General features: G+C 41.1%; 1 protein-coding gene across 3 annotated transcripts in view; it reads left to right on the top strand.

Annotated features, from left to right (window-relative positions):
- The window catches only part of ctif (CBP80/20-dependent translation initiation factor), a 442,611-nt gene that overhangs the window by 88,412 nt on the left and 327,921 nt on the right, over window positions 1-26,278 (top strand). For 2 of the 3 annotated variants that reach the window (XM_051929786.1, XM_051929789.1), the window contains 5 exons: window positions 7,113-7,186; window positions 7,311-7,346; window positions 12,959-13,069; window positions 15,006-15,110; window positions 15,927-16,002. In XM_051929786.1, the coding sequence (XP_051785746.1) occupies window positions 7,113-7,186; window positions 7,311-7,346; window positions 12,959-13,069; window positions 15,006-15,110; window positions 15,927-16,002 (402 nt within the window). The remainder of the gene's footprint in view (window positions 1-7,112; window positions 7,187-7,310; window positions 7,347-12,958; window positions 13,070-15,005; window positions 15,111-15,926; window positions 16,003-26,278) is intronic. The other variant, XM_051929787.1, reaches the window with a different exon arrangement.

The raw sequence follows: 26,278 nt of genomic DNA, 5'->3' as shown, positions 1-26,278 counted from the left end.
CACTGATGTTTGAGATAAAATCCTTGCAATGCCACTAGATGGCAGCATAATACCACAAAATTCTGCTCTGGGTCCACTTCCATCAGTACAGATAGTGTGGACTTGAAACAGCCAGCAATGTAAGCTGTGGATTCAGTTTCTTCAGTATTACATGAAGCTACAGTTCCAGTTAACTGCCCAGTAGAGAATTCTCTAAATTTAAAGCCGACTTGCGGGTACGGTAATTCTTAAAATAACATCAACCGACAGATGTATGCATCCCAGAGTCCATGTGTTATTTGTTATGTACTCTCTTTGGGATTTCTACCCTCCTTCTTCTTGTTTCTTGCTTTTCATTTTGTTCCTTTAAAAAGGTTCTCATGGTAGGGTTAGGTTCATCCATCCATCCATTATCCACCCGCTATATCCGAACTACAGGGTCACGGGGGGTCTGCTGGAGCCAATCCCAGCCAACACAGAGCGCAAGGCAGGAAACAAACCCCGGGCAGGGCGCCAGCCCACCGCAGAGGGTTAGGTTAGATAGACATAATTATCCTGGAGGGAAATTCATTTGGAGTTGTAATGTGCAAATATGGAAGAGTGTTCCACAGAAGTAAAGTAAGACTAGAAATGATTTACAATCAGAACACACACACACACATCTTTTATTCTTATACATTGCAATCAGAAGACCCACAGATATTACATAAGAATAGGTCAACTTTATTAATCAAAACAACAACAACATTTATTTCTAGAGCACATTTTCATACAAACATCCATCCATTATCCATCCCGTTATATCCTAACTACAGGGTCATGGGGGTCTGCAGGAGTCAATCCCAGCTAACACAGGGTGCAAGGCAGGAAACAAACCCCGGGCAGGGCACCAGCCCACTGCAGTTCATACAAACAATGTAGCTCAAAGTACTTTACATGATAAAGAAAGAGAAAAAAAGACAAAATAAATAAGAAAATAGAATTAGGGAACACTAATTAACATAGAATTAAAGTAAGGTCTGATAGCCAGGGAAGACTGAAAAAACAAAAAGAACTCCAGACGGCTGAAGTAAAAAATCTGCAGACCACGAGACCACCCGGCCCTCCTCTAGGCATTCTACCTGACATCAATGACCTGAATCAGTCCTCATGGTATTCAGGGTTCACATGGAAGAACTTGATGATGACGGTCTTGTGGACTTCTGGCCTTCAGTCCATCAATGCAGGGACATCACGGTGCTTTGATCAGGTGGTGATGGCGCAGATCACCAGCACAGAAAACCGGAAGAAGAACAGAAGAGAGAGTAGGGGTTAGTACGGATTATGGAGCCACCATGAATAATAATGATAATTAATTGAATATACAGAGCATCAGGATTAAACTAAAATGAAGCTATGAGAAAGCCATGTTAAAGTAATGTGTTTTAAAGTGCTCCTCTGTATTAGCCTGGCGAATTTCTATCGGTCAGCTATTCCAGATTTTAGGTGCCTAACAGCAGAAGGCCGCCCGCCTCACCACTTCTTTTAAGTTTAGCTCTTGGAAATTTAAGCAGACACTCATTTGAAGATCTAAGGTTATGATTTGGAGTGTAAGGTGTCAGACATTCTGAAATAAAAGATGGAGCAGATTATTGAATGCTTTGTAAACCATGAGCAGTATTTTAAAGTCAATTCTAAATGACACAGGTAACCAGTGTAGTGACGCTAGGACTGGGGTGATGTGCTCGGATTTTCTTTTCCTATTTAAGATTCTGGCAACTCCATACCGCACTCGTAATCGATTGATGTCTTTTTTGGGTGGTCCTGAGAGGAGTGCATTACAGTAATCTTGTGAACTAAAAACAACAGCGTGAACTAATTTTTCAGCATCTTGTAAAGTTATAAGGGGTCTGATTTTTGCTATATTTCTTAAATTAAAAAGTGCTGTCCTGGTAATCTGGTTAATATCCATCCATTATCCAACCCGCTGAATCCGAACACAGGATCACGGGGGTCTGCTGGAGCCAATCCCAGCCAACACAGGGCACAAGGCAGGAACCGATCCCGGGCAGGGTGCCAACCCACTGCAGGACACACACAAACACACCCACACACCAAGCACATACTAGGGACAATTTAGAATCGCCAGTCCACCTAACCTGCATGTCTTTGGACTGTGGGAGGAAACCGGAGCGCCCGGAGGAAACCCACGCAGACATGGGGAGAACATGCAAACTCCACGCTGGGAGGACCCGGGAAGCGAACCCAGGTCTCCAGGTCTCCCAACTGCGAGGCAGCAGTGCTACCCACTGCGCCATTGTGCCGCCCTAGAGTCAACAGTTACCCCTAAATTCTTTACCTCCGTCTTGACTTTTTATCCTAATGCATCGTTTATTTCTAATATCCTCATTATATCCATTTTTGCCAATCACTAAGATTTCTGATTTCTCCTTAAAAATTAGATGCTATGAACAAAAAGGAGCTGAATGAAGCACTCTGTAATTTTTTACAACACCCAGAATCATTACAGTGTTGGGTCAGTCCGTTAAGGTGCACATCTTGTGGATAATGGAGAAAAATGGAAGTTGCATCCTCTCCTTTCACAAAGCCATAAGAATTTTATACTTTCCTCATTTACCATATATACTCATGTATAAGTCAGGTCTTGAAACCCGAAAAATCGATCATAAACTTAGACCCCGACTTATACACCCATTGAAAAATATGACACTTAATTTTTTTTTCATCTTCTTGCCTCCTCCAATCTCGCTCCAGTTTCTCAGACACATTTTGTTGCAGCAGTGCAGTTACCAATTTCTTTCACTACTTCAACGACATTTAATTTAAAACCAGCTTCATATTTTCTTCTGATTGAATGCTCCATCGTAGATAAGGGATGCTCTTATGATAAAAGTGTATGAGGGTGTGAGATACATAAAACACAAAACAGAGAGAACTTTGCTTTGGAATAGTTTGTTAATACCGTGTGGTCACGTAGGCACAATACATAGAAATATAAAAGGCCGTGTGCTCCGTGGTTATTCTTTCAGGTGGGCGTTAGCATATCCTAATCTCTTGGACCAATAGCGTGAGTTTTCCGCATTCGACTTATACAACCGACATTATAAAATACCGGAAATTATATGGTAAAATCCAACTTATCCGCGGGAGAACTTATCCGCGAGTGTATACGGTATATGTCTAATAGGGTTTTTATGGAGGCTTTTCAGCTATAGACTCTTCCTTGTAATCAGAAACTCGCTGTCTGTTGGATCAGGTTAACACGAGCACCTCTGATCTTTGCAGTTCTAAATCGCCACCCCTACTTTGAGCGCCGCTTTCATGAGGCATTGGATTGGTTTAGAGATGTGACACTCAGCCAGCCATCTAATTGTTCCCACCCACCTTTAAGCATAATTCACTCATGGTTGTCTCCAGACGTATATGTTATATGTCTGGCTTCAGCAAGACTACGTCAGTTATGACTATCCAGGACATCAAGGGACATGGAGCCAGGCAGGGATTGCTGCTTCTGTTAGGGTTAGGAGGTCAGCAAGACCGGAGGACCTCTGGGTAAAACTGAATCTTCTGTGAAAATTGAGAGGGCCCAGTTGTGGTGGTTTGGGGGCATAGTTAGAGTCCCCAGTTTCTCTTGCAGAAGGTGTTCAAGGAATGGCCCACTAGGAAAACGCTTGCAGGGATTATATCTGCCAGCCAGCCTGTGAGCATCTGCGAGTGGGGACGAATGAAGTGATGATTTATTGCACTTGATTCATTTCTGTGATTTGCAGACTACATTGAGAAGACGTCAAGCAAAACAAACTTTTAACCTCTTTAGTGTTGGACCCAAGCGTCAATCGGGTTGTAAAAACAGTGCTAAATGCGTTAGTCTCGAGTGTCACTCGGGCAAAGGTACAAATGTGTCAATTGTACGATGCAAGGATTACTCGGGCTATAAAATTGTTAATACTGTGCTTTACCTGGACACCAGTATAGGCATGTCTTGCGTAATCATCAGGCCTGAGCGTTTCCCAGGCAACAATGTAGATGCGTCTTCTCTTAGCCTCATAATGAATGAAATTGCCTGTCATCAGCAGTGATGATGAAGTGAATCTGTCATCAGGCAGTGAAATTGAAATGGTCAGTGAAACCGAAAGCGATGCTCGCAGCACTCGCACATGTGCAGTGTGCTGTTCATATTATTATTATTATTATTATTATTATTACAGGGTGATTCTAAGGACGGGGCCCCGAGTTATGATGTGTTACTCACGTAATAATGAAGCGATAGAAATTAAATAAATACAGTGCATGCCTTGATAGATGTATAAATAATCCAATCACATTCAGTGTTGGAAATGGTTGCCTTCTTGCAAACACAGATTGACACGGTGCTCCATGTTGGCAAAGGTATCTGCAAGCATTGTAGGGGTAATGGCAGCAATTTCCTGTTCAGTGTTTCACCGACAGAAGAACGCCATACCTCACTTGTTAGGATTAATAAAGTATCTCTATCTATCTATCTATCTATCTATCTATCTATCTATCTATCTATCTATCTATCTATCTATCTATCTATCTATCTATCTATCTATCTATCTATCTATCTATCTATTGTGAAAGGCGCTATATAGCGCCCGACCCGGCACAGACTGAGGCAGAGGCACATACTTAAATAACACAGATTTTTATTTTTCTTCAGCCATGGGGCACGCCTTCCCCGTGTCCCACAGGCCCAACACAGTCCCAAAACACACACAAATACCACAACAATCCTTCTATTATCACCACCACTCCTCCTCAGGCTTAGTCCTCCTCCTCCCAACTCTGGCTCTCGAGTGATGGTGGCTGGCCCTTTTTATAACCCACCCGGAAGTGTTCCAGGTGCTTGACCACCTGGTCCTAATTGCCCTTCCGGGTGGGGCTGTAGAATCGTCCAGCCGGGCTGTTGGAAGGAGACAGCCCCCACAAGCGGCTACTCCGGGCCCCAACCAAGCTGTGGAGGACTCCATCTCCCATGGAGCTCTGCGGGAGGTTGGGGAATCAGCGTCGGCCAGGGAGGCTGCCACCAAGTGCCCCGGGGGAGGTATTGAGCTGTCCATGGCTGCTCCCCCGGAACATACATAGCAGGGGCGTCCCGGCCGGGCATGGAACCCGGCCGTTCATCTCTCTCTATCTATCTATCTATCTATCTATCTATCTATCTATCTATCTATCTATCTATCTATCTATCTATCTATCTATCTATCTATCTATCTATCTATCTATCTATCTATCTATCTATCTATCTATGTCCAGGAATACTGTGATCTTTATTTTGTTTGGATTGCTTCATTATTAAGATAGTAATACATCATAACTCGGGGCCCTGCCCATTAGAATTACCCTATATTATTATTAATCATTATTATTATTATTATTATTATTATTTGTATCATTATTATATACTGCTCCAAAAAATTAAAGGAACACTTAGAAAACACATCAGATCTCAATGGGAAAAAAATCCTGCTGGCTTTCTCTACTGCTATGGGCTGATATGGTGATGTGTTAGGAATGAAAGGATGGAAATGAAAATGATGAACCTACAGAGGGCTGAATTCAAAGACACCCCGAAAATCAAATGAAAAAATGAGGCGGCAGACAGGCTCGTCGATTTTGCCGAAATTTCATTGCAGCAAATCCAAATTGTACTCAGTAGTTTGTATTCCAACCCCCCCCAGTGCCTAACAACGTCCTAATGAGACAACGGATGGTGTCCTGGGGGATCTCCTCCCAGATCTGGACCAGGGCATCACTGAGCTCCTGGACAGGCTGAGGTGTCAGATGGACCGAAACATAATGTCCCACCCAGAGGTGTTCTACTGTATTGAGGTCTGGTGAGAGAGTGTGTGGGCCAGTCAATGGTATCAATTCCTTCATCCTCTAGCCACATGAGGCCGGGCATTGTCGTGCACCAGGAGGAACCCAGGAGCCACTGCACCAGCATAGGGCCTGACAATGTGTCCAAGGACTTCACCCTGATACCTAATGGCAGTCAAGATGCCGTTATCGAGCCTGTAGAAGTCTGTGCATCCCTCTATGGATATGGCTCTTCCCCAGACCATCACTGACCCCCCACCAAATTGGTCATGCTGAACGATGTTACAGGCAGCATAACGTTCTCCACGGCTTCTCCAGACCCTTTCACGTCTGTTATATATGCTCAGGGTGAACCTGCTCTCATTGGTGAAAAGCACAGGGTGCCCGCCAGTGGTGGACTTGCCAATTCTGGTATTCTATGGCAAATGCCAATGGAGCTCCACAGTGCCCACTAGAGGATGTCGGGCCCTTAGGCCAACCATAATGAAGTCTATTTCTGATTGTTTGGTCAGAGACATTCACACCAGTGGCCTGCCTGCCTGCTGGAGGTCATTTTGTAGGCTCTGGCAGTGCTCATCCTGTTCCTCTTTACCCAAAGGAGCAGATACCGGTGGGTCCTGCTGATGGGTCCCTTCTGTGAGGGTCCCTGTCCAGCTCTCCCAGAGTAACTGCCTGTCTCCTGGAATCTCTTCCATGCCCTAGAGACTGTGCTGGGAGACACAGCAAACCTTCTGGCAATGCCACGTATTGATGTGCCATCCTGGAGAAGTTGGACTACCTGTGCCACCTCTGTAGGGCCCAGGTATCAACTCATGCTACCAGTAGTGACACTGACCGTAGCCAAATGCAAAACGAGTGACAAAACAGATGAGGAGGGAAAAATGTCAGTGGCCTCCACCTGTTAAACCATTCATTCCTGTTTTGGGGGTCGTCTCATTGTTGCCCCTCTAGTGCACCAAAGCAGCTGAAACTGAAGAACAAGCCCCTCTGCTACTTCACTGACCAGATCAATAGCCCAGAAGGTTCATTGACTTGATGCTATACTCTGAATCAAAAGTGTTCCTTTCATTTTTTGAGCAGGTTACTTTCTACACTTCTGACTTTGTACTTTTAATGTTTTGCATGTTTTACAATAGAAAGATGAGATTTAATAAAAATGTCATTTTACAATCCATGTTTTTTGAGAAAAATGGTAATGCTAAGGAGGCTACACAAGTAGATGATTAAACTTGTATACAATAAATGTTTTTTAGGAGTGTATTGCCTCTTTTAATCCAACTCTTTTCTTTCAGAATGATAACAGAGATGCTAATTTTGATATGCTCGGGACAGATATTTGGGCGGCCAATACTACCGGGTCTCATGGGTAAGTAATCGCTCGTGTTAAGTGTAAGGTGCTTGTCCTTTATTCTCTCCTGTTTGTTCCTGTGTTTCTTGGTTAGACGTGTCTTTTCATGGTGTTTCATTATTTATCTTTCAATCTGATGCAGGTTTCCCTTGGCAGCTGCCGTATTTCAGCATCTGCGGTTAGTAGCCATCGCTTTCTATGGTCAGACTGTTTGCCCGTGCTGATACTTGCTAGCTTCTGCCTCCTCCATGACTTCATGCGTGTTCATTAAAGCATTGTGCTTAACTCTCTGGCTCACACGTGGCGCTATGCACAGCAGCTTATGGCAATCAGGAAGCATCTACTCGCTTGACTGCACGCTGCAGTGCCACCCAGAATTCAACTCCATGCCTTATTAGTGCTTTCACAATGCTGGTGATCTGTTGTGAATCAGTAAGAAGGGCTCCAGCATGACTGCACGGCAGAATATCAAATCAAACGTATACTGCTCAAAAAAATGAAAGGAACCCTTTTTAATCCGAGTATAGCATCAAGTCAATGAACCTTCTGGGCTATTGATCTGGTCAGTTAAGTAGCAGAGTGGGTTGTTAATCAGTTTCAGCTGCTTTGGTGCACTAGAGGGGCAACGATGAGACAACTCCTAAAACAAGAATGAATGGTTTAACAGGTGGAGGCCACTGACATTTTTCCCTCCTCGTCTGTTTTGTCACTCGTTTTGCATTTGGCTACGGTCAGTGTCACTACTGGTAGCATGAGGCGATACCTGGATCCTACAGAGGTGGCACAGATAGTCGAACTTCTCCAGAATGGCACATCAATACATGCCTGTCATTGCCAGAAGGTTTTGCGGTGTCTCCCAGCACAGTCTCAAGGGCATGGAGGAGATTCCAGGAGACAGGCAGTTACTCTAGGAAAGCTGGTCAGGGCCACTCGTAGAAGGTCAGCAGCAGGACCCACCGGTATCTGCTCCTTTGGCCAAGGAGGAACAGGATGAGCACTGGCTGAGCCTACAAAGTGACCTCCAGCATGCAGGCAACTGGTGTGAATGTCTCTGAACAAACAATCAGAAACAGACTTCATGAGGGTGGCCTTAGGGCCCGATATCCTCTAGTGGGCACCGTGGAGCTCAGTTGACATTTGCCATAGAGTACCAGAATTGGCAGGTCCACCACTGGCGCCCTGTACTTTTCGCAGATGAGAGGAGGTTCACCCTGAGCACATGTGACAGTCGTGAAAGGGACTGGAGAAGCCGTGGTGAACGTTATGCTGCCTGTAACATCGTTCAGCATGACCGGTTTGGTGGGGGGTCAGTGGTGGTCTGGGGAGGCATATCCATGGAGGGACGCACAGACTTCTACAGGCTAGACAACGGCACCTTGACTGCCATTAGGTATCGGGATGAGGTCCTTGGACACATTGTCAGGCCCTATGCTGGTGCAGTGGCTCCTGGGTTCCTCCTGGTGCACGACAATGCCCGGCCTCGTGTGGCGAGAGGATGAAGGAATTGATACCATTGACTGGCCCACACACTCGCTCACCACACCTCAATCCAGTAGAACACCTCTGGGTGGGACATTATGTTGGGGTCCATCTGACATCTCAGAGAGTCCAGGAGCTCAGTGATACCCTGGTCCAGATCTGGGAGGAGATCCCCCAGGACACCATCCGTTGTCTCATTAGGACGTTGTCAGGTAATGGGGGGCATACAAACTACTGAGTACGATTTGGAGTTGCTGCAATGAAATTTCGGCCAAATGGACTCACCTGCCTGCCTGCTGCATCATTTTGTTCCCTTTGATTTTCAGGGTGTATTTGAATTCAGCTCTCTGTAGGTTGATCATTTTCATTTCCATCCTTTTGTTCCTAACATATCAGCGTATCAGTCCAGATCAGTACAAATAGCCAGCAGGATTTTTGTCCCATTGAGATCTGATGTGTTTTTAAAGTGTTCCTTTAATTTTTTGAGCATTTTATTTGTGCAAATTAACACAATTTAATTCCACAGGTAAACTTTCTAGTATAATTCTTCTCTAGTCTATTGCTGTTCAGTACCCATCTAATCCCATTTTTGGGACAGCTCATGACCCCAATAGGATATCTGGTTGGTTCAAAGATACAGGCAACCTTGCTGCTTAAGTAACATTATGATTTGACTGACTTAAAGAAACTTAGGAAAACACGTTTGTGCCCCTTTATTAGGTGCTATCGACTTTGGTACAAGTCCTAGTGACTTGATGAATTGAAGATCTAAAAAGAAGTCGGTTTTCTGCTTGTCCGGCGAGGTCTTCCAGTGTCATCCCCATGCTTGTCATCAATGCCTCTAGCCGTCTGGTTGCAGGTCGCCAGGTTCCTTCGATCTTTCCAAACATGATGTCCTTCTCCAATGATTTCTCTCTTCTGACAATGTGACCAAAATAAGACAGTTATCATCATCATCTGGGCTTTGAGCGACATACCCAGTTCGATCTTTTCCAAAATCGATTCGTTAGTTCTTCTGTTGGTCCACGACACTCGCAGAATCCTTCTCCATCACCAAAGTTCAAATGAATCTGACTTCTTTCTGTCTTGTTTCTTTTGTGTCCAGCTTTGACATCCATAATTGACCACTGAGAAAATGAGTGGGGACAAGTCTGAGCTTTGTTTCGAGTTTTATTCCCTTGCCTTTGAATACTTTATCGAGAGCCTTCATTGGAAAGTGACCAAGTGCTATTCTGTGGAGTATTTCTTCACAGTTAGTTGCTTCCATGTTTATGAAAGATCCTAGGAGATTGAAATCCCTTACAATTTCAATTCTGTCACCTTCCAGCTCAAAATCTTTGTCATTCTCCATGTTCATAATCTTCATCTTGTTTATGTTCAGTTCTAATCCCATGTTATGATGTTCGGCTTTGACTTTTCTTCTTGTTTGCTGCTGGTGGTGAGCCTTGTGTCATCTGCATAGCACAGGTTGTTTATATTTCAGCCACCAACTTTTGAAACCGACACTCTCTTTGTTCAAATTTGCTTTTCTGAAGATGGCTTCGCCATTAAGGTTGAACAGGCATGGTGAACAGTATGCATCCTTGCCTGATGCCACGTTTTATTGGAAACCAATCAGTGTTGCCATGTTCAGTTCTTATTGCAGCTTCTTGATTTTCATATGGGCTCTTTACCAGCTGAGTTATGTGTTTGGGCATTCTCATTTGTGTTAATTTATCGTGATCCATACAATCAAAAGCTTTGCTGTAGTTGATGAAACAAAAGTATACAGGCTTGTGGTATTCTTTGCTCTTTTCCAATTTCCATCTAACATTGGCAATATTGTCTGTTGTTTCTCAACCTTTTCTGAAATCAGCTGAATTTAGATAGATAGATAGATAGATAGATAGATAGATAGATAGATAGATAGATAGATAGATAGATAGATAGATAGATAGATAGATAGATAGATAGATTTTTTTTATGAATTCCTGGAATCTTAAGTTGGCCAGCATCTTGAGATCTTATTATGTGAATTTTCCCTTGGGATTAATAAAGTATCTATCTATCTATCTATCTATCTATCTATCTATCTATCTATCTATCTATCTATCTATCTATCTATCTATCTATCTATCTATCTATCTATCTATCTATCTATCTATCTATCTATCTATCTATCTATCTATCTATCTATCTATCTATCTATCTATCTATCTATCTATCTATCTATCTATCTATCTATCTATCTATCTATCTATCTATCTATCTATCTATCTATCTATCTATCTATCTATCTATCTATCTATCTATCTATCTATCTAGGTGTGAACAGTGATCTTCTCCAGTCAGTTGGCCATGTATTACCCTTCCAGATCTTTTGACACAGTTGAGTGAGGGCTATGATAGCACCTTCTGAGTCTTTGATTGATTCAGTTGGGATACCGTTGAGGCCAGGTGACTTTTTGTTTGATAAAGTTGTAATTGTTGCTATGCCGTCTTCTTTTAAAATATCTGCTTCTTCTTCATCATCAGTTTCCTATCCAATTTCCCCAGCGTTATCCACATTGCCTCTTTTGTATAAATTCTCTGCATATTCTTTCCTTTTCTGTTTAATGCTTTCTGGATTGTTATCGTCAAAATCTTTCCTTTGGCATTTAAGCTTTCCCACTTGAGGTTGGAATTTCTGCTGCAAATGTGACAGATGTGACTTTTGGAGGATGGCCTGGTGGGTGTCAAGAAGGGCAGTAAAGAAGCCAAGAAAAACATCAGGGATAGACTGATATTCTGGGATTGGACTGCTGAGGTCAGGTCATTTTCTCTGATTAATCCCCTTTACGATTGTTTGGGGTATCCAGAGAAGAAAAGAAAAGGTGAGCGGCGCTACCATCAGTCCTGTGTCACGCCAACAGTAAAGCATCCTCAGACCATTCATGTCATGTGGGGTTGCTTCCCAGCCAAGGCAGTGGGCTCACTCACAATTTGTCCTAAGAACACAGCCAGGATTGAAGAATGGGACCAAAACATCCTCCAAGAGCAACTTCTTCCAACCATCCAAAAACATTTTGGTGACCCACATTGCCTTTGTCAGCATGATGGAGCACCGGGCCATAAGACAAAAAGTGAGAACTTAAGAGGCTTGAGGAACAAAACATCGACACTTGGGGTCCATGGCCAGGAAACTCCCCAGACCTTTAATCCCATTGAGAACCTGTGGTCAGTCCTCAAACATAAACCCACCAATTTGGACAAACCCCAAGCATTGATGATGCAAGAATGGGCTGTCATCAGTCAGGATTGGGCCCAGAAGTTGATTGCCAGCTTGCCATGGTGAACTGCAGAGGTCTTGAAAAAGAAAGAAGGGCCAACACTGCAAATATGGACTCTGAGCATAAACGTCATGTCATTGTCAATAAAAGCCTTTCAAACTTCTGAAATGCTTGTAATTCTACTTCAGTACACCAGAGAAACATCTGACAGAAAGATCTAAAAACACAGAAGCAGCAAACTTTGTGAAATCTAACACTTGGGTTATTGTCCAAACTTTTGGCCTATATATATATATTATATATATATATATATATATATATATATATATATATATATATATAATGTACTGTATATGTATATACTGTATATAGAGTGAGTGAGAGAGTGTACACTATGTTAGGCATATTCAGAGTTAATATTTTTAACACACCATCCATTGGAATGAATGTTATAATGCATGCAGCAATAAAATGCAGTACATTTTTCATTCCAACAGCTGGCTCATTGCAAACATTAGCACTGCTGTTGCGAAGCCTGTATAAAGACTGGTATAATTTGTATAGATTGCTTTATTAGTGCAGACATAAGCTATGAAACACACCTGCATAGTCACAAACACCTGTGATGCCAGTTGTCCCAAACATTGTGGTGGGACAAATATTACGGGGGATTGTGTAGAAAAAGTGTTGTACTTTCTAAATGGTGTGACGGAAATGTATGCAAATCCCCTTAAGTGAAAGTCTGCAATGCGCACTTTAATTACGATGTCAGAATTGTTTGATTTGTCATTTTAAAATGTGAAGCAGAGGAGTAAATCGAGGAAAACTGTCTTTGTCCTAAATATTATGGAGGCACAGAAGAGTTTACCAGGTCATTAATTGCTAGATATTCCAGTTTTTGCAAATTATAAATTCTCTTATTCTAGATATAACTGAACAATATACATTTTAAGGCTTTTCTTTTGTGAAGCTAAATTTGCATTCTTGGTTCATTTAAGTGATCTTTTTAATATTACGGGCTATAAATAAATGAGAAAGGAAACAATTTTTATTTTCTTTGCAGGGAAAGTGGGAGCAAAGAACCAGTGGGAGGACCATTGCCGTCTCAAGGCCAGACAGTGAATCGAAGTCTTCCATCGACAGATGAAGTTGCAGTCTTTGGGGCTCTGGAGAGGTGCTTGAGCTAAGCCGTGTATTTGTTTTGTTGTAAAGGAACATTTGAAGTTGTTTGTAACCTTTAAAGAGAACGTCAGAACTATTTAAATTTCTCTCATGGGTGACTGAATACACCATATGCTAAAATGTGATTTTTGATATTGGCTCATCCACTGGCAACCTGTAGTCAGGTCTGCAAGAGATAATAGTCTAGAGAAACAAGAGATAACAGAAGGGTGTATAGTATGCTGTGTCATTATTAATACGAACCCTGACACAGAAGTGACAACCCTTACATTGCTGGACAAGTCATTGTAGACTTTGAGGGCTTGTGTGTCTGTGCAGACGTCCTCTTTATTCTGTGGATTTATCAGATATAAGATGTATCTTTTGATCACAGTGTACCTTCTGATATGTAAATGTAAAAATTTTCAGCAAGGTTAATGCAATTATTCATAGGTAGGGTAAATCAGAAGGTGTGGCGTTTGCAGCCTTTGCCATTTTGTCACCTCTGTGAATGCAATTTCAATTTATTTATGGGAGCTACGTTTAGTAAGAATGAGGACTTTACATGGCAGCATAAAGCAATCAATGATATTTCCACTGATAATTATCACCCACAATGAGCATCTGTTTGGCCAAAGTTTAAAGGCATGTTCTATATACTTTTTGTGTCAGTTAATTAAGGATTAAAAAAAAAAGAAAAAGCCAGTTTGGTATAGTATATGAATATGTATCAAAACTGTAAAGTAAAAATAATAAATAAGTAAATAGTCCCTGCACTGAACTGTTTTGTGCATTACATAAAATTTCAGAGAATGGCAGACTACTGATATCATATTTCCACCTACATACCTACATCGAAAATGAGCCAGTCAAACAAATTTCAAAACCTGCTCTGCATTAGGGTGCTTTTGATTAGATAGATAGATAGATATGTAAAAGACACTATATGACAGACAGACAGACAGACAGACAGACAGACAGACAGACAGACAGACAGACAGACAGACAGACAGACAGACAGACAGAGAGAGAGAGAGAGAGAGAGAGAGATAGATAGATAGATAGATAGATAGATAGATAGATAGATAGATAGATAGATAGATAGATAGATATGTGAAAGGCACTATATGATACAAAGACAGAGAGAGAGAGAGAGAGAGAGATTAGCTGTCCCCCACAGCTCTGCCTGTGTAGTAGTGAAATAGGACAAACTTAAAAATCAATAAACAAAAAGGTATTGCTAGCTAATACTTAGTAGTTCTCTCGTGAAAAGCGGACAGACATAAAGAGAGACAGACAGACATTGGATTTTATATATATATATATATATATATATATATATATATATTTATTTATACAGAGAGACAGACACACACACACACACACACACACACACATACACACATTGTGGCCTGAACACACACCACAATGTTTTTTATTGGTCAGATTATCTATTTTTATAAACAACAAAGAATGTTTTTATCTAAAAGTTGTCAGAGTGTTCATTGCGGAGTTTTTATAACATTCAGCATTCGCCTTCTATTTAGAGTGATAAATGGGCAGAAGGTGCAGAGCTATAGTGCAGAAAATGAATCAGATCTTATTACTTTGTCTTTGTGTTGTAGACCACCATTGTAAGTAACAAAGAACAATGTTTTTATGGGAAAAAAATGCTACAGTGTAATGTCAATATATACGACAGGAAAGAAGTTTACAGTGTCTTTTTTTTACAAGTATCCTGCCCATTAGAGCCCACAGAGTAATGTATTGTTTCCAGTGCATGACCCCAGACATTTTAGAGTATATTACATAAAAAAACAATACCCAGGAATTAACATCTCAAACATGAAGTGGCAGGGATGCATTTTCATATACAAATGCTATATTTTCAAAAATAATATGTTGGTAAAGTATCTTATTATTTTTGTATGTTATTTTGTCTTCTTTAGGGGAGCAGCTTGGGATCTTCAGCCGGAGAAATTAGATTTTACACAGATCCGTCAAAAACACTTTCGAGCCACGCCAAAACCTCTGCCTCATTTCGACAGAGAAGGGTAAAGACATAATTTCTTTACAAATAGTTAAGTATTTTATTTCTAAAGTTTAAATTAGTAAGTAAAAGTGACCTGTTTCCCTTATTAGACATGGATAGATAGATAGATAGATAGATAGATAGATAGATAGATAGATAGATAGATAGATAGATAGATAGATAGATAGATAGATAGATAGATAGATAGATATGAAAGGCACTATATGATAGATAGATAGATAGATAGATAGATATGAAAGGCACTATATGATAGATAGATCAAAAAGCCATTATATGATAGATAGATAGATAGATAGATAGATAGATAGATAGATAGATAGATAGATAGATAGATAGATAGATAGATAGATAGATAGATAGATAGATATGAAAGGCACTATATGATAGATAGATAGATAGATAGATAGATAGATAGATAGATAGATAGATAGATAGATAGATATGAAAGGCAGTATATGATAGATAGATCAAAAAGTCATTATATGAATGATAGAAAGATAGCTATGAAAGGCAGTATATGATTGATTGATAGATAGATAGATAGATTTGAAAGGCACTATATGATTGATAGATAGATAGATAGATAGATAGATAGATAGATAGATAGATAGATAGATAGATAGATAGATAGATAGATAGATAGATAGATAGATAGATAGATAGATATATATGAAAGGCACTTTATGATAGATAGACCATTAAATGATTATTAGGAATTTAAATTGTGTCCTCTAGCGAATATTTTTAATTATACAAGAAGTTACAGGATTCTTTTTTTATTACTGAGTCTTAATCCTGCTCAAATTTTCCTATGCAGAATGTTGAAAGGAAAGTTTGAAGATGATGATGGTATCAATTTAAATGACTTGGACAAGTTTCTTCCAAGCGGAAAGGTAGGCCAATATTTCACTTCTTTGGAATCTTTTATTGACGTTTAGGCATCCCACACACTCCCAAAAAGGAAGGAAGGAATTATGGGTAAATTTCACACAAACATTAGGAAGTTTTTTTTTTTTGTTCACGGAGAGAAAGATAAACATATGAAATAAGTGACCGAGTAGTCTACTAGACAGTGGGACTTTAGCGACCTTCAAAACTTGAATTGATGTTATTTTGGAAGAATTAAGTGGACATGAGTGGTAAGCTTTGTTGGGTTGAATGGCCTGTTGTCTTCCAGATTGTTCTAATAACAATATTAAAACATGTTTTCAGGACAGATTTGAAAATGTATTAAAAATCAAAAACTAATGTAAGTTTTCAGACCCTTTTGCTGTGACACTTCAAGTTGTGCTCAGGTGCCTCATAACGATATGAATCCAAAATGACCAAAAGAACAGAATTTCTCATATGGCTTCTGCATGAATGTTTCTCTCCAGCTGCTATGAACTTTTTACCAAGAACTTATACAGATGAAGAATAAAATCCTGTAGTAATTACTCCTGGAAGTGCTGTAGATGTCAGCCTAGTGTATAACATAACATTCTCACACCCCTCTCTCTTTCCTTTTCGGGGTCCAGGGGGCCTGAAGCTATCTGAGTACAATACAAGAAACTTCTCAGTGCCGGACTTGAGCTCATCACAGGGCTTACGTTCCACACATCCACACTCTCACTCACTATTTAATTTCCAATTAGATGTCTTACCTACTATTCATTAGGGATCTTGGCATGATAATCCATGTAGGCATAGAGAGAACATACAATTCTGAAGTTGTGCCAACCTACTTTATGTATGCCATGTTTAATTCAGTGATCCTCAATTTTATACAGCCAAGTCTGTCAAACCAGTGGTATGCACCAATAGCATGAATATATAAATATATATTAAACAAATAAATAAAATGTATTATTGTTATTATTAAATAAGGCGCCTAAACATGTGATGTCACATTTGTTCCAAAAGTGTGGCTTTCTTTATGGAACACTGTTAGAGACATTCCCCTCTGCCGCTGCCATGTTGCTCCTCTAACCTGTGTTCTCATTTGCTGTTTATCTCCCCACACGTGTCGATGACATTATTCCACTCTGTCACACAGAGAATCGCAGCCATACTGGTTATTGGACATACGGACATTCTGCATCTTATTTAGATAGATAGATAGATAGATAGATAGATAGATAGATAGATAGATAGATAGATAGATAGATAGATAGATAGATAGATAGATAGATAGATAGATAGATAGATAGATAGATAGATAGATACTTTATTAATCTCAAGGGGAAATTCACATTCTCCAGCAGCAGCATACTGATACAATAAACAATATTAAAGATTGATAATAATGCAGGTAAAAAACAGACAATAACTTTGTATAATGTTAAATGTTAATGTTTACCCCCCCGGGTGGAATTGAAGAGTCACATAGTGTGGGGGAGGAACGATCTCCTCAGTCTGTCAGTGGAGCAGGATGGTAACAGCAGTCTGTCGCTGAAGCTGCTCCTCTGTCTGGAGATGATCCTGTTTAGTGGATGCAGTGGATTCTCCATAATTGATAGGAGCCTGCTCAGCGCCCGTCGCTCTGCCACAGATGTCAAACTGTCCAGCTCCATGCCAACAATACAGCCTGCCTTCCTCACCAGTTTGTCCAGGCGTGAGGCGTCTTTCTTCTTAATGCTGCCTCCCCAGCACACCATCGCGTAGAAGAGGGCGCTCGCCACAACCGTCTGATAGAACATCTGCAGCATCTTATTGCAGATGTTGAACGACACCAGCCTTCTAAGGAAGTATAACCGGCTGTCCTTTCTTACACAGAGCATCAGTAATGATATATATGATTCAGAGATTAGAGTTCAAGTTTATTTTTGCTGATCTGTGTCAGGCAGACCAAAAACTGGAAATACTTTAAAGCTTAAGTAGCAATGCAGAAGTAGCAGGTGAAGAATTTACTGTAGTATTTAAGACAGTTGACGTATCGTAGGCACTTCCTTTACTTTGAGCATTTACTGTTAGTCCTGACCAGTGGTCATAACCGTCCAATTTACCTGCAACACAATAATTATTAAAAGCAGCGTTGCTTTTACTTGACTAATATGAAGTGCTTTTTACTGTTCATCTCCTGTGCGATACTTATGCATGAAATGCCGGATTTACAAGGGCTGATTGAAAAGTAAAGCGACTGATTTCGTCATTCAGAATCGGATGACTCCACAGTCTCGGAACATTTTTCGTTTTTGAAAGTAGCACCCTTCACCTTGAAAACAAAACAATTCAAAGACAAGCAAGAAACTGTTTTGCGACCGCACTGTCAGCGGTGCGGTCGCGGCGTTTTTCACTTTGTCATCTGCGGAGAACTTCTTTCTGCATGGCTGTTTTTCCTCAGTTGTTTTTTTTCCCCTGAATCTTAACAGAAAATTCCATCACATGCCATACTCTGCCCTACTCTCACTCATCCTCCATGACGACACGTACAACGAGCTTCCACTCGCTGTGACAGAACGATGAAGAATACGGCGGTCCAACTGCAGGTTCACCCAGGTCGATGTATGTCGTTCACAAGCGACTGCACGTCCGCCTTCCTGAAAGAGAAACAGAGACGGTCTCGTTACGTTCGTTTAGCCCTCGTACTTTATTTAAAAAAAGAATTGAAATGGAGGAAGTTCAAAATTCTTTTGGCTTTGTCAGAAGAGAGGGTACAACTTTTTTTGTTACTTGAGTCTGGTCATTACCTGTGTGGCATTTTCAGAATGGTAAGTTTTACTCCAAAGTACTTCCATTTTTCTCCCTTATCCACAAGACGTGCACTTTAATGGACTGACTCAACATTGTAATGATTCTGGGTGTTGTAAAAAAAATCCTGACTGCTTGTTTCAGCTCCTTTTTGTTCATCGCTGTCTAATTTTGGGTTTTCTGAAGTGCGTCATCATATTTTGTATTTTTTTATTATTAATATTGTTTTCAGTTATCAATAAAAATAATTATGCTGGTTTTGTCACTGTGTTTTTGCTTTGTTCCCCCGCACCATAACGGGGGTTGGAGCGAAAGCTTTAGATTCATCAAAAATTTCGATCTCCGGTTTTCGACAGATCTCGACATATTAGGGTTCCCCTGATACTTAAAACATCGATGTCTCAATGATGGCCGTGTGTGTATCTGTGTGTCACAGTTTCTTGAGGTTGGTCTAGAGCTAAAACGGCTGGATGGAAAATTTACCAAACTCGAAACGTAAGCCTGTTATGAGATGACGATGTGCTGATTAGTTTTTGAGCCAAATCGTGTGAGAGAAAGAGGCCCTCGAGAGGAACCCTCAAATATCGTAATTCTGCAATGAATTCTGAATTCTTCTCGTTAATTGTTATCGAAAGATCAGCATCAGAGCGGTAAATAATTAATAGAACATTAATAGAACATTTAATTTTCTGTAATGAAATGTTATAGAATATTGGGTAACTTGGTTCCTGGGGTGCAAAGCCTACTGACACTCATGTCTGAATTTTTTTTTTTTTTATTTATTTATTTATATTTAACTAGCCGACGCCCGCCGTAGCATACGGCTGTGTAAGAATAGGAACAGAAAACGGTGAGAAAGGAATTCAGAAATCAAGAAATAAATACTTCTTGAAAGACGCAGTTGTGAATAGGTGTTTTGGTGGAGACGACAGATAATGAGCGTTTGCTTGTAGTGCGTCTGTATTCAAACATTGTATTGTTCCACGAGCAGATCTTGTTGATGTAATCTGAGATAGTTGAGACGTGCGCCATCTTTTTTAACATATGCATCTATGACTTACTGTTGGAATAGTTTGCCGCTGGAGTGCAAAATACTAAATGTATTCCTCATTGCTAATCTGTACGCGTAAAATTGGCATTGAGTAAGCCTTATTTGCTTGGCGGTTCTTTTATCGGGAACATGTTGTAAATCTTTGTGCCAGCCAATGTCTACGTAAGGGAATAAAAGTAGGTAAACCATAGGATAGCAATTCATATTGAGCGTGGAAATCTGTTTACAGGAGTTGCGTATGGGATAGATGCAAATGTCCCTTTCGTCAGGTGGTTCGACATCTTCTCCAATGAAAATCTCTGCAACATCGGTGTGACATGTCGGGGCATTGTATCGTCATAAATCCTGCCTAGGGTTTTCATTGAAAACCATTCATACAGATGCTGTTGGATTGGACTCAGCGATTTCATGCATGTGTTTGTATGATTTAGCGAAGTGGTTGATGGTTCTGAGCATGGAATCTAGCTGGAGAAGTACATTTTCGCTGAATACAGAGTTTGCTCTATTTTGTAAGCGTACTTCAGTAGCTTGCGCTGTGTCAAAAACATACACCTGTCCATATCCTGGAGAGGTAGAAGTGTTAGCATATGGTGGAGAGATTTGGTGAAAGATTTGCCCTTGTATTTTAAAACAGTATGGTCCGTATCCAGGACGTTGAGTTATCTATGCACCCATGGAAGCAAACGCTAGAGAAGAATTGTATTCTCGCAGCATGAGGAAGGGTTTGGAGGAGGACGAATAGGAATCGAGAAATGCCGTGTCGGCTTTGTGTGGGCAGGACCGGTTTTGAAGTGGAAGCAGGACAAACCAGAAGAGAAATATATATAAGAGGTGGGCACCACCATTTTGAGTCATTTTGATGTGTTGGTGTCAACAGAGCACGTCTCCCAAAGTGATGTAATTGCCATTATCGATGCAATGGAATACAGCTTTGTTTGTCCCCAGTGCAAAATTTGGCTTTTTATAGAAGCTGTTTAAATGAATGAATACGAGGTGAGACAAAAAAATAACTGGATTGATAAAAAAAAAAATATATATTTCTTGATGACTTGCAGCATTTGTAAGAATGGACGCTGTATAGCGCCTGACCTGACACAAATTGGACACGGGAGGCACGTGTGTTCGGATTCAGCGGGTTGGAAAATGGATGTATGGATGGATGTTTCCATCGTGTTACATTTAAGTACAATATTGAAAAGAAAATTGATTCAAATTTAATAAATTATATGGTTTATTTGTGTATACAATTTTGTTTTAAATGATTTATGGCTAGGGCGGCACTGTGGTGCAGTGGTAGCGTAGGTGGTAAGGAGACCTGGGGTTCGCTTCCCGGGTCTTCCCTGCGTGGAGTTTGCATGTTCTCCCCGTGTCTGTGTGGGTTTCCTCCCACAGTCCAAAGACATGCAGGTTAGGTTCATTGGCGATTCTAAATTGTCCCTAGTGTGTGTGTGCGTGTGTGTGCCCTGCCCGGGATATATTCCTGCCTTGCGCCCTGTGCTGACCAGCAGACCCCCATGACCCTGTGTTAGGATATAGTGGGCTGGACAATGACTGACTGACTGATTTCTGGCTCTGAAGTTCTCGCTTTGCCTTGACTTGCTACTGTGCCCCACTCCTGTTTTCAGAACTGACTTCCCTTTGGCGGACAGTGCAGTTATCCATCCATCCATCCATTTTCCAACCCGCTGAATCCGAACACAGGGTCACGGGGGTCAGCCGGAGCCAATCCCAGCCAACACAGGGCACAAGGCAGGGAACCAATCCTGGGCAGGGTGCCAACCCACCGCAGGACACACACAAACACACCCACACACCAAGCACACACTAGGGCCAATTTAGAATCGCCAATCCACCTAACCTGCATGTCTTTGGACTGCGGGAGGAAACCCGGAGCGCCCGGAGGAAACCCACGCAGACACGGGGAGAACATGCAAACTCCACGCAGGGAAGACCCGGGAAGCGAACCCGGGTCCCCAGATCTCCCAACTGCGAGGCAGCAGCGCTACCCACTGCGCCACCGTGCCGCCACAGTGCAGTTATGTAGTTATTAATTAAAGTTAAAGTGATGTTAACAGCCCAGCACTACGACAGCGTAGAAAGTCAGACTGGCCATCACAAGAGTTGTAGAAGATGCAAAGGATGTCACTTTCCACATTAAAGGAACACATTAGACTAAGAAAACGAGCCTACTCTGCCCTTTCTTATAAAGTTCCACTGTGTTACGAGACCAGTCCAATCTGTCATTGATGTGGACCCCCAAATACTTGCACGAGTGCACCACCTCTACCTCCTCTCCCTGAATAGTGACCGGACATGGAGGCTCATTGGTGCGTTACATATACAAGTGGCACCTCAGGTACGTCATCACCCAAGGATGCAGATAACCTCAAAAATCAATCTTCTCTGTCTGTGTGTGAGTGTTTGCGTGTGTGTCTGTGAACGTGCGTGTGTGTGTGCGTGCGTGTGTCTGTGTGTGTGTGTGCGTGCATGCGTGTGTGCGTGCGCATGTGTCTGTGTGTCTATGTGTATGTCTGTGTGTGTGTGTTTGTGGAGTTCACATGTTTTCCAATTCCTGGTTCCCGACTCGTTGCTTTTGTCTCCTTACCACAATTCTTTGATTGCCATTGTGGAAGTGACAAACAGTAGGACAGCTGTCTGGTTTCGACCTCATCTTTAGTTAACATTTCTTCTTCTGATCTTCCCCATTTCTCAGTCAGCCTTTCCTTGCACAGCTCATAAGAAACATTAAATGTGCAATTAGTGGCAGTTTTGGGTTAACCACCTTGTGAATGTGTGTCAGGAATTTTCTCCTGAGGTCTTTCCTCTACAAATCCTTATTTATAGCTGTTTACATTTTATAATGTTAATATGCTCTACATACTGTGTTTATAATAAAATAATTACTAATAATAATACACAGTAAAGAATGCTTATGTAATAATAGTACAAGTCAGAATAGCCATGTGCTATGCATTTAGTTGTTCTTTTGATGTGTGGGCAATTTTTCAAAGGACTGTAAATCAAGCCAAAAGCATCTGGGTTGTGTACGACGGCTTTAATGTATGCAAAGTGAAAACTCTAAACATACTTGTGCAAAGGTGATCGTTATTTTATGTTTCACATTGAAGCACTGCAAGTCCATATTTTATTGTAAAGTCTGCCTTGTGAGGAGCTCATGGCGTCGCTCAAGATGTCTTTATATGTAATTTATTTGATTGTGGAAGAGAGGTGAAGAAGAGAGTGCAGGCAGGGTGGAGTGGGTGGAGAAGAGTGTCAGGAGTGATTGGTGACAGACGGGTATCAGCAAGAGTGAAAGGGAAGGTCCTACAGGACAGTAGTGAGACCAACTATGGTATATGGGTTGGTGACGGTGGCACTGACCAGAAAGCAGGAGACAGAGCTGGAGGTGGCAGAGTTAAAGATGCTAAGATTTGCATTGGGTGTGACGAGGATGGACAGGATTAGAAATGAGGACATTAGAGGGTCAGCTCAGGTGGGATGGCTTTGGAGACAAAGTCAGAGAGGCGAGATTGCACTGGTTTGGACATGTGCAGAGGAAAGATGCTGGGTATATTGGGAGAAGGGTGCTAAGGATAGAGCTGCCAGGGAAGAGAAGAAGAGGAAGGCCTAAGAGAAGGTTTATGGATGTGGTGAGAGAGGACATGCAGGTGATGGGTGTGAGAGAACAAGATGACAAGGACAGAAAGATATGGAAGAAGGTGATCCGCTGTGGTGACTCCTAACAGAAGCAGCTGAAAGAAGAAGATTGGTGTTAGTCTTCTTAGCATTGGTAAAGCCTGACCTCTAGTGGCAAAACAGACACTCCACACTGTTTCGTATGAGGCAGTTTTATGCCTGTGATAAAAATCTGAGCATCAGGTTTGTAGCTCTCAGTGTTGTATACGAATATCATATCCAGTCATTCTCCTAGAGGGCTGCAGTCGTGGCCGGATTTTTCACCAAACAGTGCCCTTCCTATTTGTCAGTCATCTTTGTTAATGTAATTGTTTAATGGTAATTGTGAATTTCCCCTTGGGATTAATAAAGTATCTATCTATCTATCTATCTATCTATCTATCTATCTATCTATCTATCTATCTATCTATCTATCTATCTATCTATCTATCTATCTATTATATAGTGCCTTTTCTATCTATCTATCTATCTATCTATCTATCTATCTATCTATCTATCTATCTATCTATCTATCTATCTATCTATCTATCTATCTATTATATAGTGCCTTTTCTATCTATCTATCTATCTATCTATCTATCTATCTATCTATCTATCTATCTATCTATCTATCTATCTATCTATCTATCTATCTATCTATTATATAGTGCCTTTTCTATCTATCTATCTATCTATCTATCTATCTATCTATCTATCTATCTATCTATCTATCTATCTATCTATCTATCTATCTATCTATCTATCTATCTATCTATTATATAGTGCCTTTTCTATCTATCTATCTATCTATCTATCTATCTATCTATCTATCTATCTATCTATCTATCTATCTATCTATCTATCTATCTATCTATCTAATCTTATTTAATCAGTTAGCTCACCAAGGATCATTCTCTGTAGTTCAGAAAATTGAATTTACATTTACTTTTTTGGCTGATGTCTTTATCGAAGGCGACTTACAGCATTTATGTCACAGTTGGTGACCTTACTTTTGGTTTTCCAATTAGAGCACAGGCAGGTCATGTGACTTGCTCAAGGTGTCAATAGCGGGATTTGAAGCCGCAGTGTCAGGGTTTGAAGTCCAAAGCCTTCACCAGCACACCACACTGCCTGCTGTATTAATAACGTGGAAACACATTAATGGTCAACAGTTGACAGCTTATCGCGATCAGGTCTGGTTTGGAGAACCTTTGAAAATGGTGGACTCGGTGCATTAGCATATGATCCCTGGAGCAGTTCACTTGAGGTATGAATGGGATCCGATGCTGGATTAATGAAACTACAGAAATAACTGCATTTCAGCTGTGGTAGTCACGCTAAAGATCTGCTCTCCGTAATTATTGAGGGTTAACATGGAGGCAGAGAAAACAATAAAGCAGGTAAATATACAGTGTCCTCCATATTGTTTGGGACAAAGACATATTTTTCCTTGATTTCCTCTTTCTGCTCCTCAATTTCTAATTAAAAATCAAACAATCCAGATGTGGTTAAAGTGCACACTGCTGAGTTTCATTGAAGGAGATTTGCAGACATTTCGGTCACACCATATAGAAATGACAACACTCATCCATTTCAGGGCACCATGATGTTTGGCATACAGCAATGGCAGGTCTATTAAAGCCGTTGTCATGTTTAGGACTTTGTCGCATATCCCTCACTTGCCATGACTTACTGTAGACTACGATTCACAGACATAACCAGGTGCGCGTTGTCTTCTCTGGTGATGCTCTGCCAAGCCTCTAATGCAGCCATCTTCTGCTCCTGCTTGTTTTGTGGGGCTTGTCCCCTTAAGTTTTCTCTACAGCATATGGAAGGCCTGCACAGTTGGATTTGAATTGGGTGACTGGGTTGGCCATTCAAGAACTTTCCATTCTTAGCTCTGAAAAACTCCTGTGTTGTCTCAGCAGTCTGTTTGCCTCATTATCTTGTAGGATGAAGCGCCGACCAGTGAGTTTGGAGACATTGACTGGAACTTGAGCAGATCAGATGTTTCTACACACCTCAGAATTCATTGTGTGACAGCTGTCAGTAGTTCCATCATCAATGAAGAGATGTGTGCCAGGACCTGTGGCAGCCATACATGCCAAGTCATAAAACCCCCAGCACCACCATGTTTAACAGATGAGGTGGTCTGCTTTGGCTGTTCAGCAGTTCCTTTCCATCTCCACACTTTGCTCCTGCCATCACTGTGATGAGATTCATCTTTGTCTAGTGTGTGGTTATCTAGTGGTCTGCATCTTCCAGTGTGGCCTCTGTGTTTCTGTTCATGAAGTCTTCTGCTGATAGTCATCTTTTGACACGTCCACTTCAGCCCTCTGAAGGCTGTTTCTGATCTGCCGCACAGGCGTTTGGGGCTTTTTCTTGACCATAGTGAGGATTCCTCTGTCATTAGTAGTGGAGGTCTTCCTTGGTCTACCAGTCCCTTTGTGATTACTGAGTTCACCAGTGCATTCTTTCTTCTTCTTGATATCCGAGACAGTTGATTTAGGTTACCCTAAGGTTTTACCAATGTCTGAAATGGTTTTATTCTTGTTTTTCAGCCTTATAATGACTTCCTTACATTGACTTACATTGGCACATGAATCCCATACCAAATGGTATATAACAGAGATATATGCATTGAACTGTTTATTCCTACAGACGACACATCACAAACATTAACACTGCTTGTAGAGTAAATCCCATACCAAACAGCATATAACAGAGACAAATGCATTGACTTAGTTATTCCAACAGATAGTACATCATAATAA

The sequence above is a fragment of the Erpetoichthys calabaricus genome, chromosome 7, assembly GCF_900747795.2.
Source record: "Erpetoichthys calabaricus chromosome 7, fErpCal1.3, whole genome shotgun sequence".
Classification (NCBI taxonomy): Eukaryota; Metazoa; Chordata; class Cladistia; order Polypteriformes; family Polypteridae; genus Erpetoichthys; species Erpetoichthys calabaricus.
Note: the sequence above shows the minus strand (reverse complement) of the source record. Positions and strands in the feature narration are given on the sequence as shown.